Source organism: Mustela nivalis (genome assembly GCF_964662115.1).
Source record: "Mustela nivalis genome assembly, chromosome: 4".
In the NCBI taxonomy this organism is placed as follows: Eukaryota; Metazoa; Chordata; class Mammalia; order Carnivora; family Mustelidae; genus Mustela; species Mustela nivalis.
In genome coordinates this window covers 61,227,572-61,242,475 of record NC_139023.1, presented here as the reverse complement: position 1 = coordinate 61,242,475, position 14,904 = coordinate 61,227,572, and the positions used below count along the sequence as shown (strand labels likewise).

Sequence of the window (14,904 nt, the reverse complement as noted above, 5' to 3'; positions counted from 1 at the left end):
GTTGTGGGGGACATTGTCATTAGAGACTATTGGATTCAATGTCCCTCTAGGTGTCTGGACTCCTGGCTCATGTGGGCACTTTCCCCACTTAGGCTTATCTTTCCAGGGCTGTGGCCAGGCAGCCCAGAAAGGATCCCCTCAGGCAAAGGTAGCGTTAGTGAAGTGGGCATATGTCTTTGGGACCTTCTGAGCTCAGAGATGCTACTCCCCAGTGTTGCAGGTAGTTCGTGGGGAACTGGTGATGATAATGCAAACTAAATAACTGGGGAAAAATGGCATTTTTTGAGAGCGTTGCAATTTATAGAATGCCTTTGCATTTATCATCAGAGATAGTCCTCCCCAGAATTTTGTGGGGGAACCCATGAGTTATATTAACCATGAGAAGACCAAAGGGCAGAGAGGTAACTGGAGGTCACACAGGGAGTTCTAAATGAGTCACAACTGAACTGGGTTTCTTGGTTCTCAGCCCGGGCCTCTCCCCACGTCTCCCATGACAAGACTTCAACACTCCCCACGGCTTTTCCCTTCTACGGTTTCCAAAGTCATCCTGACCAGTCAGTCCACCCACCCACCCATCCATCAGTAAGTATACAAGTAAGTAAATGGCTATATTCAATAAAAGTATTATTTACTCCAGCTACTGGTTCATTTGCATCGTCTTATCTCTTTTCAGTGGCAATGGCAACCCAGGACGTGATGGTGGCAAGTACCACCCCCGAGGTGGGCAGGCTGTAATAAAAAGCTGGCACCATCACCCTTGGGTGGGGTTCTGCCAGACAAGACCCTGAGAAGGGATGCTCAAAGGAACAGAGGTCACCTCCGCTCCCATGACCGGCTTCAACCGCTTCCCAGCATGGCTTCTTTCCAGCTAAGAGAGCCCACCACTTCCTGGAGAGCTCTCAAGCCAGGGTATCTGGAACTGAGTTCAACTGAGAGGCTCATTTTACAGGTGTCGGGGAGAGCCCCAGGCGAGAGGTCGGTGCAGAAGCAAAGATGGGAATCAGTAGGCATTGCATTGGTCCTGTGACAAGTAACCACTTGTTAGTATCAGGAGCCTACCCTGTGCCAGAGCCTGAGATACACTCTCGAGGGCCATCCCCCTGATCTTCCTGCAGGAACCCATTTTCAAAATGCAGACACGGAGACTCAGAGGCTAAGTGGCTTGCCTGCTGCCTGTAGTGTAGACACTTGCCGGGGTTGGGGGGAGTGGTCACTCAGCATATGCAGTTTTTCTTCCTCTCCCAGCTCCTACTGTGGCCAGACTGCAGGCACAGAAGGCAAAAGTTTTATGGAATTTTTCAGATGCCCATCGATGCCTTCTGGGCAGCAAATATTGGAGATTCTAGAAGGGAAGTTATTCACTGTCCCGCTACCCATCTGAACACGAAGCTCACCTGTGAAGTTACCACCCAGGAAACAGTCCTGCCACACAGACTCTTATAGTCTGTTCCTGGTTGGGGCATTCTTCCTGCTTGTCTATCTCCTTCCTGTCCTAGGGAACTGGGTTGGACATGCCCCCTCTCCTTCCCCAGGGAGTCCCCAGGGCCCCCAGAATTACAGCCTCTCTACCCCATGCTGCTCTGGAGTGAATGTTGGCTCAACACCTTTTAAGTGTCAAAGTGGGGATTGGCCGACTTTGGCCGGTCAGCGTCCCCCTCCCTCTCCTGTTGGGCAGACCGCAGAGTGCCTCCTTCCCTCCTGGGCATGGCCTTGACCTTCACAAAATGCATGGCTCCTGAACAGCCTTCAGAGAACCAGGGCCGGCAGGCTGATGAGAGCAAAGATCTATCTTCCAGGTCTACCCCTTATGATTCCAATTTAATGAATCTGGCATGGGACTAGGCGTCTGAAATTTAACGAGCACCGACCCACCCCATCCGCAGCTGATCCTGACATGTGGGCCTCAAACAGACCAGGGGCTTCTCTGTGTTTTTCCAGTTTCAGCCTCAGCTTGCCACCTTGATGATCCATTACTTTGAGTTATTTCTATTTTTTTACCCAGCTTTGCCCTAAACCAGCAGTTCTCAGTCTGGCTGTTCACACAAAAGGGGCTTGCAGAATGTTGTATGGAATCTCAAAGCCAGGGTCGACCCCTCTGTGGGCTGTGGCCTTTGAAAAGCTCCCTGGGCGATTGTAAGGTGTGGCCATGGTCAAGGACCACTGCCTTAAGCAATGATATGCATACAATCTAATGGACCTTAAAGCATAGGCATAAACGTGTCAATAAACGCATGCTCACGCACAACCAACCCAAAAGCACCATGAGTTCCACGCTTTGAGAAACCCTAGTCTAAGACAGAAAGGTGCTTCTGGTATCTGGGGTCCACGTTCAAAAAAATAACTCCTCTCACTGAGACTCCGAGATGTACTACACTTCCCCGGGTCACGGCCCGTAAATGACCTCGTGATCCCACAGCATGGTCCCCTACTGCAGGACACCGTTATCATCCCTAGTTTACAGATTTGGAAACTGAGGCTTAGAGGATCAAATGCTGGCTCCTCTGTTCCTGGAAGTTCGTTCAGAGAGTCTGACGCCCGCTTCCGGGTCCTGAACAAGACACTTTCTCCACCGTTCCAGGGGTCAAGAGGCGAGCAGCCCTGCCTTTTTGCAGGGGCCAGACTGAGGGCCGACGGGACTCTAGACGTGTACTGGTTTGTGCCAGCAGCCAAGGAAGAGGCTTGCCAAAGGATGGGCGTCGTGGGACAAGGGCGTGTGGTTGAACACCACCCTCCACAAACAGGCCAGTTTCACCATGCTCACCCCCGCAGCCGTTTCAGGCCTCCCTCTGGTTTCTTCTAAGATTAGAAAAAAGGAATAAAATCACATCTCTTTGAGAAGTCAAGACTTCGCCTGCATTATAAAGATCAGATTTATCATTATTCACTCGTTTGTGTAGCTAATTGGCTGGCTTACGACCGTTAGGTCCTGGCAAATCCTAATTGCACAAAAGCACTTTGGAAACAGGCTGCTTTGCTTGCTGATCCTAAGTAATTAGTTTCTGATTTCCTGACTTGCTAAAGACCAGTGAGACACGCTATATATTTTCCAAAGCAAGGAAGGAAACCTCTCTGCTCCCAGGTGGTCCACAACGGCTCTGTGTTTGGAAGCTCACACTCTGGGGGTTCCAAAGCATCTCCTTATGGGCAAAAGAAGATGCTGACAGGAATTCCCCAAACGTAGTTTGTTTCCAAAGGAAGCAGTGCATGCTTCTGGTTATGCAATCCTAGAATATCAGCCCTCGCAATGAAGGGAATCAGGGGAGTCATGACACAGAACTTCATTTTGGAGATGAAGAATCAAATGAGTCAGAGTGACGTGGCTAGTTAGCAGAACTGGAGGGGGAAGATGCCACACAGCCTGAGGCTGACTTGATTCTGGATTCCCAGTGCCACGGACACTGAGATGAATAAGGTTTTGCTCCTGTCCCCTAGGAATGCACCGGGGGGGGGGGGGCGATCACAGACATAGAAGGTTCTGACACACTTTAAAAGAGGCAAAACGGAGTTCTGAGAGGAGTCATGCAGCTGGACTGTTTGGGGTTCACCCACTCATCCATTCCTTTATTCACCCATTCCTTCATTCAATGGTGTGCGCCGAACACCTGCTCCGTGTCAGGCCCACTCTGTTCTAGGAATTATGGCCCCAGAATTGAACAAGACAGAAAGAGCCCGATTTCCTGGCCCTCACACATAATGGGGTATCAAACATGACACAACTGCACAGTCATGTAGATGTTTAGGTGCAGTTATGGAAAATTCTAGAAAATGGTGTAAGGTGGTATGAAAGGCAACACCAGAAAATTCTGACCTCAGCTTAGGAGTAACCATTAGTCAGACATGTGTGGAGGTGGGATGGGGGTGGTGTACCAGTCCAGGGGGAAGGGGCAGCAGGCGGGAAGGCCCAGGCGGGAAGGAACTTGTGTGTGAGGGTTTGAGGGACCACGGGGCTGGGCCTGGCCTGCCTTGTAGATGAGGTTAAGGATGCGGGGTTGAATCCTAAGAGGGATGGGAAGGATTGAAGGTCTCTAAACCTGGGCAGGGGGTTGAGCGGGATGACAAGGTCGGTGACTCAGGCAGCCACGTGGCTGGGGTGTTAGCCCTGGGAGGACACAGTCTTGTCCGCATGAGAGACGATGGAGGTTTAGAAGAGGGTGAGGCCGGCAAGAGTGACTCGCTCACACGGCGGTTCGAGGATCGCAGGAGATGGCGCATGCCGCTGGCACACGGCGAACAGGGGGGCTGGCTTGGCTGCCATCACCATGAGGCCCGTGTCCTCAGACTGGGCTGACGAGGCGCCAGGATGGTCCTTCAGACTCTCCGGGAAGGGTCCTGTAGGAATGAGAGCAGCGCAGAGACTGGCTGCGGACACACTGGGCAGGGCTCCAACACACTGGGGCAGGGCTCCAATTCTGAGGGCTTAGCCCTGTGACCCTGGACAGGCCACGGAAGCACTCTGAGCTACGATTCCCTTTTTTTGGAAAGGGAAATTCTAACCTCTCCGAGCAGGACAAGCGTGGCCATGAAGGAAGACTCAGAATGAGGCATGGTGGAGCATTTGAGGAAACCTTACCCCCCACCCCTCTGACACACACACACCATTTTTGGTAACACATTCTCTCCATCCTCTTCGAGTGCCCATGAGTCTCTGAATGTCTAACTCAAGTTCCTCCTTTCGTCCTGTGCTCCATGAACATTGAGACACTGCTCGTCGTTCTTGGCTTGTCAGAACTGCCTCGAGTGTCTTGTGTTACATGATGTTACTGGAAAGCCCTAAGGTTGTCTGGCAACAGATGAGACGCGTAAGTCAGGTGTGTGGCTGTGAGACCCCACTCTGTCCCCCACGTCCTGGTGTGCCACTCCCACACGGCTTTGCCGGAGACTCGTGTCCACCCAGCCGTGGACTGCCTCCCTGGGTCTCGGACTGAGGCTGAGTGGATCCGGAACTCGGTTCTCCATCCTCTCCCTCATCTCTGGGTCACAATCATCTCTCTAAACTCAATCTAAGTCTTGCTGCCCCCCGCCCCCCCGCCAAGGAACCCTCAACATCAACCCCAAAATCTTCTGGTTATCGTGTTTCCTGTTTTAAAAAATGGAGAAACTAAGGTTCAAACCTTTGGAATACAAAAGGCCTAAATTCTTCAGCAGAACATGTGAGTCTTCCTTCCCTTGGCCTCGCGGTTCCTGCCTAGGCTGCAGGAACCAAGAAGTAGCAAAGGCAGGGTTTGGAACTGCCCCCGCCCCACCATGGCCTACATCATGAATAAATCCTACCACTCTCTCCACTGGCCCAGTTACAAGCTTTCATGGGACCCAGGCAGCCAAGTTGCTAACTGCGGTGCCACCTGTTCGCCCTCCCTCAATTCTGCATCTGTGTGCATCTGTCCCATTCCTCTGCCCTCTCTGCTGGTCACACAGAGGAATGACTCCTTCATCCAGTCCCAGGTGTCTGCACCTGAGGTTGCCAGCACAGAGTCCCTCCTGAGCCCAAGGACTCAGGGATGAAGTTGAAACGGCAGTCTTCTCCTTTACTGATTGGCATTTTTAATCACAATGGAGGTGGTGATGAGAGCAGAAAAGGGGAAAATATGAAAATAGGACAGATTTCTTCTGGAGCAAGTTTCTGGACCAGCCAGTCCCACAGCCCAGCTCAGCAGGGGCCGGGTACCTCCAAAAGGGTAGCATTCCTAAAATATGTTCACTGAGAAGCTCAGAATGGCCGTAACCTTTCTCCAGCTCTAAGGGACCAAGTCTTTGTTGGTTTTCAATGAAAAGGATTGGACTGTGAGCTCTGGCTAACATTCACCAGTAGAGTCATCCCAGTAGACCCTCTGAGGCATCCAGAACGTGTTGTTCTAAGGATCCATGTGTCCCTCCCAGCCGACCATGGTCAGGGCAAGGGGTGTTTATTATTACCCAATACAGAGCAGAACAGTTATGAGCACAAAGGTGAGAGATAGCTGCTTCTCGGCTGCTCACACCTTTGGCCCTATGGGAAATTCCCTTGGACCAGCTTGGTTTGCTCAGGCTGCCATAACAGTGACACTGTAAATGCGTGGCACAAACCATAGGAATTTGTTTTCTCACAGCTCAGGAGGCTGGAAGTCTGAGATCAAGGTTCCAGCAGGGTTGGGTTCTGGGGACAGCTCTCCTCCTGGCTCGCAGATGGGTGCCTCCCTCAGGGTGTCGTCCGCTGGCGGACAGGGAGAAAGGGCAACTTCTCTGATGTCTCTTCTTGAAGGACACTCATCCTATCAGAGCAGAGCCCACCCTTATGGCCTCTGGAACCTTAATCACAGCCATAAAGGCCATATCTCCAGGTAGAGTCACAGTGGGGGTCAGGACTTCAACAGAGGAACTGGGGGGTTGGGGAGGGCGCACAGATCCAGTCCACAACACCGGCTGACCAAGCAAGAGAGTAATCGGAGCTGATTGTGCCTACATCAGCTTGGCAAGGGTGTAAGCCCAAATGAACCGCTGTTGACCTGCAGCCACTCAGAGGTGGCCTGAGAGATGACGGCTGGGGAACAGCTCCCCATGGCCAGAGCTTCAGGCGGTGCATCTGGTCATCCACTGCACGGCCTGAGGCTGGGATGCACAGTGTGACGCATGAGGCTCTCTGGAACCTGGCCCTCACATGTAACTCTCCAGCCTCGCATCTCCTGGCTTTCCATCCATGCTGCACGCACCATTTCCTCCTTCCCTGAGTCCTTCCCCAGACTGTGCCTGGCCCAGATCCCTCCTCCACATGCTGCTCATGCTTCAGGACTCAGTTCAAATGTCCTTTCTTGGAGCGAACCCCCCTCCCTGAATCAGTGGGTGTTCCTCTGCTTGCCTGGTTTTCTATTTAACGTAACTCTTGGTTTTTGTGATGCATGCTACAGTTCATTATAAACTCTATTCCTGACCAGATCACATGCACCTTGAAGGCCAGGGCATCTGTAGGCTGACCGCTTGAAATTTGTCTTTCTGATTCAGAATACTTTCCCAAGTTCAAACTTTTTCCCCCATCCTGGGTCCCCTGTTGCCCTATTATCCCAGTAAGCAGCTCTCCTAGCATCCTTCGGCAGCTAGAAGCCTTGGCAGCTTCCTGGTTCCTTCTGCTTCCTTTTTGATCATGCATCCTTCTCATTGTGCATCCATAATGCTCACTGGCTCTAGATCCAAACTACCTCTCAGCATCCCCTCATCTGTCACCTGGCTGCCAGCTGCTCTCAGCACCTCTCCTGCAGGGTCAATGCCAGCTTCCCATTGCACTGCAAGGATGCTCCGCACTGTCCCCATGCCCTGCCTTTCTTCCTCATCCAGCTGCTGGTTTGCATCCTTCCTGGGGCTTGTCACCATTAAGATCATTCTGTCGCCTGGCATTTGCTGTGTCCCCCAAACAGGGACTGTATGTCTGTCCCTGTCACCGCTGTACCCCCCCCAACACTCAGCCCAGTGTCTGCCTCATAGAAAGTGCCCCACAAAATCTCAGTGACCTAGTGCTAAAGGCGCAATGAAAGGCTGGCTGAGCTATCATGGGAACGTGCTCTAGAGCGGCACACGGATGAGGACAGGACCAGCCCACAACACGAGAACCAAGCACCAATACTCATGTTTCCAAGCACCAGTCCGTGAAGTCAGACATAGTGCTAATATGTGCAGTGCCAGGGGCAGAGGAAGGAGAGGCAATCTGTGCAGTGAGGAGCCTGCACGGAGGTGACCTTCCTTCGAGGGTCTGTTCCAGCGTGCCGTCTGGAAATCATTGGCAGGTGCATGGCTGTCCTGGAGCAGTACTGAGAGCAGAGCCAAGGTGCTCAGCCAGGACATTTTAGACTGATTCCTTCTGTGCAGATTGTCTACTAGGAGGCCAAGGAGGACACGGGGAGCGCACCCCATCAGCCCATCCAGCGAGCATCTGACAACTTCCCCCGACCCAGTGTTTCCCTCCCCTGATGCTTCATGATCACTCCTTCTCCTCTCCCTGTTTTGCCCTATTTAAATGCTCACATACAAAAACGGAGGCCTGGCTACTTCCTGAGGAAAGGTTGCAAGGGCTTCAGAGAAGCAGGGTTTCATGACACTGGTCTTTCCGTCTGTCAGAGGCAAGCGTCTGCTGAAAAACACTCTGTTCCTCTGCTGGGTTTTGGTGGTGGCGCAAGATGGGAACACAGGGAGACAAAATCTTAGAGTCTTTCCCTCTTTTGTCTGGAGCTGTTTTCTCCTCATTCTGATTTTTAACATTTCATTAAAAAACCCATCTTGATCTTCTAAGAGTCAAGTTAAAAAAAAAAAAAAAAAGAACATGTTTTTATTATAAGAGCCAACGGCGGGGCCCCTGGGTGGCTCAGTCAGTGAAGCCTCTGCCTTCGGCTCAGGTCACGATCCCAGGGGTCCTGGGATCCAGCCCAGCAGGAAGCCTGCTTCTCCCTCCCCTCCCACCCCCAGCTTGTGCTCTCTCCCTCACACTGTCTCTCAAAATAAATAAATAAAATCTAAAGAGAGAGAGAGAGAGAGAACTAACTGCATAGACTGAAAGCCGGGGGTGAGGGGGGGTTGCCGAGGGACATCACCAGTTTTCCTTCCTGTTTTTGTAAAGAAGAAATCAGGAAACCCAAGCCGACAAAGGGGGCCCATTGTTTGAAGTCACGAGGGCAGACTTGTTCCAAGGCCTGCGGAGCTCAGCCCCCACGCTTCTGGCCCTCAAGGGACAGCGAAGGCGTGGCTTTTCCAGTGACAGCCACATGCCACCGGCCTACACGCCTCAGCTCACGTCCCCGAGTCCCTGAGCACCCGGCAAGGGCGCCGGCAACAGCCCACGTCTGAGCAAGGAAAGCCTGAGGAAGGTGTCATGGTCACAAACAGGCTGAGATGAGGAGAGACTCGAAGTCAGATCTGCTGGGTGCCAAAGCCCGAGGGCTGGCCCTTCCCCAGGTCTTTCCCTTCCCCATTCAAGCATCTGGAGCCAACGCTGCGGGCTGGATTTTCCCAGCCCACATCAGGGGCGGGGTCAGCTGAACCCACCCTGTCTCCTTGCCAGGGCAGCGTCTCCACCCCGCCTCCTTCACTTCCCTCTTAAAGGCACTCACCACCCTTCCTCCCACGCCTGCTTCTCAGGATCCTCTGGCCGCCCTCACAGGGTCCACGTGCCACACACAGCATCCCACACTCCTTCTGGGAACACATGTGCAATCCCCCAACAAGGACACATGGCTGACAATCCTTTGTTAATTGTCTTGCAGACATTACATCTTATAACAACCGAGGGAGGAACACCTTCTCTCTCCACGCCCGTTGCCAAGAAAACCAAGGCTCAGGGTGGTTCTGTGATCTGTCCAAAGCAAAGTTATCCCGGAGCAGAGCAGAAGCTAATGCAGGCTAGCGGTTCTGTCTCACAGCACAGCCTCCCAGGCTAAGTCCTGCTTCCTGCAAGTGCGGAGCCCAGACTCAGACAGCCTGGGCTCCTGGTCCAGCTGTGTGACCTTGGGCAAGTTACCTAACCTCTCGGGTTTCTGCTCCTTTGCCTATAAAGTGAGATGATAAACACCGCATCTGCTTCATGGGGTTACTGTGAGGATTAACTGACACGGACAGAAAATCCTTAGAATGGTGCCTGGCAACTGGGCTCAGCATATGCTTGTTGTTAGTTTTCTTTTAGGAATTTTTATGATACAAAATGTCATCGGGGGCCCAGGTAAAAATCTCAACTGAAGTCAGAGTTCTAGAAGGTCAGAATGACTCCTGTACCGTCACTCCTTCCAGACTTCTTTTTTCTGTAATCCTATCTGTTCTCCTGCTTTTATCTGGAACAAAGGAAGGGATACAAGATGGCAGGAGCTGTGAGAGTGACAGGAAAGAAGGGTTTTCACTAATTCTGCCTCTTCTTTCCTGTCATGAGAGGGTGGTTAGGGAGACAGATACATAGGAACCAGTACCTGAGTCTCAACCTTGCCATTTACAAGCAGTACGACCTTAGGCCAGTTACTCTGCTTCCCTGAGCTTCAGTTTGTTCATCTATAAAATGGGAGAAATGGTACCAGCTTCACTGGACGAATGGGAAATCGTCACCCTGGGACGGAGACCCAGACGGCCTTCAGCTCAAGGCCAGTACAGCAGTAAATGTGCTCCTAGCTGTCCCCTTGTGGGGACAGATTACTGGGCTCTAGATAGTAATGAGTTTATTTAACTTGAGAAAGTTTGCCCCAGCCACATCCCCACCGACACCGAGCATCGCCTGCTGAGTCATCATGGTCCCAAACCGTAGAGCTGCGGGTCCCTCGCACACGGGGACCTGCCCTCACCAGTGAGTCACCCAGTTTCCCAGTGCGACTAGTCAAACAGTTGCCCTGGTTTCATCTTCAAGCCTCTGGGAATTTCCTTAAAGGATCGGTCAGGCTTCCTGTCTCTGTGTCTATGATTTGCCTGTTAATATCCTTGTCTATTCCCCCGTCCCCACTGCTGCTTTCTTGGGAATTTCCAGAAGTCCCTTGCGTATCGTGGGGATACAGTTGATCCTCCGAGAATGCAGGTTTGATCTGTGCGGGTCCCCGTTGACAATACCGCAAACATAGCTTCTCTTCCTTAGGAATTTCTTAGTAACATTACTCCAGCTTACTCTATTGAAAGAGCACAGTATCTAATTCATATAACATACAAAGCATGGACCAACTGACTACTCACGTTATCTGTAAGGCTTCCAGTCAACAGTGGGCTATTCATAGTTAACTTTGGGGGGAGTCAAGGTTATGCGTGGATATTCAACTGTGCAGAAGAGTCGGTGCCCTGATGGGCTCATGGTTCAAGGGCCGACTATAGTCACACATCAATTTCAGTGATGACAAATACTTTGCTCCCATCCGTCATCCACGGATCGGTCCCTGGTGTCCTCGCATGAGACGGACATCCTGTTTTGATCTGATCTCGTTCATCAGATCACAGAGGCTTCAGCTTGTTAGGATGCCTCTCCAAGAAGGGACCCCTGCAATGGAACAGAACATTCTAGATGGGATCTGAGCCATGTTGTGAGACTCGGGGGGACTGGATCTGAAATCCAAATGCGGAATGCCTTGCCATTGGTCCACGTTTTGCACCAACTTGCTGGTTCCCGCCTGGAATTTCAGACTGTTGAGGCTGTTTACTTTTGATGCTGAAACTGCAGAGCATTGCACCATCACAAAACCTTCATGACCTTACACACTGCATTCCAGGCAACATCCCTGGTAGGTCGTGATGAAGGAGAAGCACTTTCCAATCTGCATCCTGTAGACACAGTACAATGTGTGATGACTGATCCCCATACTTGCCGTGTGCTCTTGGCCCCTCCCCGTTTCTGAGGCTCCTCTTATCCAGGGGGGCAACGACCCTGGCACCTGTGTTGTCAGGCTCCCGTGAGTGGCAAGTGTGTTATTACCTGGAAAGGTATGCCTGGGGCACAGGAAAGGCACGAGCTGAATGTCTGCCATGATCATTAGCATTACGGTAGCGCTATTTCTGCTGTTTAAGGAGTAGTGAAAGGAGTTGCAAACACTTGAAGTCACTTGTCCCAATTGCACTCTCCGTGACAGCAGAGTCGAGGCTGCGAGCTCCTCGGACCCCACGGCTGATGCCCCTTCCATCCCGAGAGGTGTAGGCGAGCTGCCGTCTGCCTGTCTACCTGGCCTTCCCTGGGCTTTGTGTTGGCATCTAAGGGCATAGAGGCTCTCTGCTCCCCGTGACAGGCACTCACCCATTGGGAGGGAGTGTCGTGTACCCCTGACCCAAAGGACCTCTTCTCTGAGCTCACTAGCTCTTTCCCTTAAAGAGCCCTCAGGCCAAAGGAAGCCACTGGTTTTCCACGTGCACGCCCGTCCTTCCTCGGTCTCAGTCAACACGCACAAGGGCTTAAGCCAAGAAGCTAACCCTCCTTGTTCCCTCACTGCTCCTCTCGCCCGACATACCACTGTGGGCTCCAGTGGTATGACCAACCCCACTGCTGCCTCTTCTGCTCACTCCATGCTGGGTCAGCCATCCCCACTTTCTCCTGCACACTTGCAGTGACTCCGTCCTGCTCTCCCTGCCTCCCCCTCTCTCCCTTGCAATCCACTGGCTCTCAGCAATAAGACTGAGCATGGTATCTATTATTATTTTAAAGATGTATTTATGCATATGAGAGAGAGAGTTCTTATGCATGAGGGAGAGGGAGAGAGAAGATCAAGCAGACTCTGGGTTGAACATGGAGCCAGTCTCGGGGCTTGAGCCCAGGACCCTGAGATCATGACTTACACAGAAATCAAAAGCAGATGCTTCACCGAATGAGTCACCCAAGTGCCCATATTTATCACTATTTTAAAAATATGTTTATTGAGCCCTTTATGTTATTTCCGCTGATACCTTTCTGCTTTAGTAAGATGCCTGGATACAGGGTTTTGAGACTACCTGTGTGTTTTTAAGCAGGCTCTATGCCCAGTGCGGTGCTTGAACTCATGACCTGGAGATCGAGAGTCACACTATCTACTGGCTGAGCCAGCCAGGAGCCCCAAGACTGAATTTTGAATGTCAGCTGTGGTTTCCCATTTTCCTTAGATTTCAACCCAAGCCAATTGGCCAACGAAGACCCAGTGATCTGACGCCTGCCCTGTCAACAGCCTCATCTCCCTCCTCTCTTCCCCTTGTCACCTTACTCCAGCAACACAGCTGGCTTCTCTCGATCCCCTAAACATGCCTCAGGGCCATGGTGCTTGCTTCTCCCTCTGCCTGGAGCTCAGCCTCAGAATGGCTTTCCTCCTCCATAGTCCGTGCTGAACTCAAACATTACCTCTTCAGAGGCTTCCGGACACCGTGAGGCTGAAAACTGTCACACTGTGCACCATAGCTTTCCATTCCTGGACCACACTAGGCGTTCTCTATCATTTATTAAAACTTGGGACGTATGACTCCTTCTCTGTATCTGTCTCCTCTCTAGGAGGCACACCCGCTATGAGAGAAGAGACCACCTCTGATTTGCCCTAGGCATGTTTTGCACAGCCTGGGACCACGATTCTCTCCCCACCCCTGATTCCTCTCGTGAATCCCGGGAACCTGTGGCTGTGTTAGGCTGCATGGCCCTGGGGGAATTAAGGTCACAGACAGAATTAGAGTTGCTAATAAACTGGTCCTAATATAGGAAGATTATCTAGGATTATCCAGGCGAGCCCAGTATAATCCCAAAGGTCCTTTAAAGTGGAAGAGGGAAGCAGAAGAGAAAGAGTCAGAGAGACTCCATGGGACGTGGGAAGGAATCCCCCCTCCCTGACCCCTCCCCCGCCCCATCCCCCATCCCTCCACCTAGAAGATGGAGGAGGGGCCCTGAGCCGCAAGGGAATGAATGCTCCCCTTGAGAGTCCCCAGAAAGGACCGTGACCCTGCTAACATCTTGATTTTAGCCTGAAGGCACCCATGTCAGACTTCTGACTTCCAGAACTGTAAGAGAGTAAATGCGTTGTGGTTTAAGCCACTGAGTTGGTGGGGATTCGTTATAGCGGCAACGAGAAATGCAGCACTCCGATTTGCTGGTTGCATCATGAGGAAGTGAGTCCATAGGGTCTTAGTCCCTCTCCCAACCGGTCTCCGTCACTCCCCAGGCTGTCCTAGGGTGTGGTGTCCCGGGAGACCCAGCCCCTCCCGGAGCCTGACGGGAGGGACGGCCCGCCTCTCCTTCTAGCTCCTCCCTTCTAGCTCCTCCTCTGATCAGCGAAGGCTTCAAGTCTCGAGTCTCCAGTTGGGTTAAAGGCAGCACCCAACTCTTGTCGCGTACAGAGCTCCCCGTGAGTTGGAAGGCTTCCCTGGGTATTCACATGCCCCTCCAACCTGTGTGTCGGACCGGCTTCTGTGCCCTTGGTCACATGTGTGCCACTTGCCATCCATGTCAATGCAGCACTGCGTTTCTGGTTTCCTGTGTTTTGTTCCTCCTCCTGGAAACATCCCCTGGGGTGTGAGCTTTCTCAGCCCTGTCCCTCTGTCATCCCACTGGCTTCACGCGACTATCTTAGGTGTTTTCCTATCCCTGTTTTACAGACGAAGGAGCTGCAGTGTTGCTTTCTTATCACTAATTCACCTTTTGTACTTCTTCGGGAACGTTCTACTAAACCTTGCTGAGCGTGGGCTGTTTGCTTGTGTTGGACCATCCCCCACGGCTCTCAACCCCCCGGATGCAGCCCCCGTTGCTGCTGAGAAGTGAGCATGTGTAGCTGTGTGCAGAGACAGAAAGAGAGAGAGAGAGAGAGAGAGAGGAGAGGGAGAGGGCCAGAACTCTGGCTGCCTAGCTCTGCCCACTGGGCCCCCCAATACTTAAAACAACAGCACAAACCACAGCCACAAAACACAACACAGCCACTCACCGCCTCTGGTCTCGTGTTCAGCCCTTGCCGTCTCTGGGAGAGCTTCTGAGCTCATGGATGCTTAGGAGCCTAATTCGAGCCACGTCGCGCCTGTGAGGTTCCTACTGGCTGGACTCCCAGTCCTCCCTCCACATAGGGCTGGTCTCTCAAGAGCGTCCCTGAAGCTTCTTGGCCTTTTCCGTGATATTTGCCCCGCCTGTTTGTCCAGTCTGCCTGTTAGATTCCAGGGGCCTCTTTCGAGCTCCTTCCTGATGTGACTGCAATCCCCCTCCTTTCACCGGGTGAGAAGTTAATTTCCTTAACGACTATTTCCCCATCCTAACCAGGGTTTCGCAACCTGGCACTCTTGCCTTTTAATAATAATTCTGTGTGTTTCAAGATGTTTTGTGGCATCCCTGACCCCTCTGCCTACTTGATGCTAGTGGCACCCTTGAACCCTCAGTCCTCAGTCCCCACCCCCCACACCCATGACAACAACAAAAGTATCTCTGCACATTGCCGAATGTCTCCTAAGGAGCAAAATCACCCCAGGGATAATTCTGCCTTCGTGCCTCTGTTTCATCTGAACTGA

At 52.1% G+C, this 14,904-nt stretch overlaps 1 protein-coding gene across 9 annotated transcripts in view; it reads right to left on the bottom strand.

The window, feature by feature from the left end:
• Positions 1-14,605, bottom strand: part of SLC2A9 (solute carrier family 2 member 9) — a 223,187-nt gene extending 208,582 nt beyond the window's left edge. For 2 of the 9 annotated variants that reach the window (XM_082728527.1, XM_082728534.1), the window contains exons 1-2: positions 14,334-14,589; positions 10,660-10,957 (exon numbers count right to left, since the gene is read on the bottom strand). In XM_082728527.1, the coding sequence (XP_082584653.1) occupies positions 10,660-10,698 (39 nt within the window). In that variant the 5' untranslated portion in view covers positions 10,699-10,957; positions 14,334-14,589. Of the gene's footprint in view, positions 1-10,659; positions 11,404-14,333 lie in introns of all 9 variants that reach the window. The other 7 variants (XM_082728528.1, XM_082728535.1, XM_082728532.1 and 4 more) reach the window with 6 other exon arrangements.
• Positions 14,606-14,904: the final 299 nt, after the last annotated feature.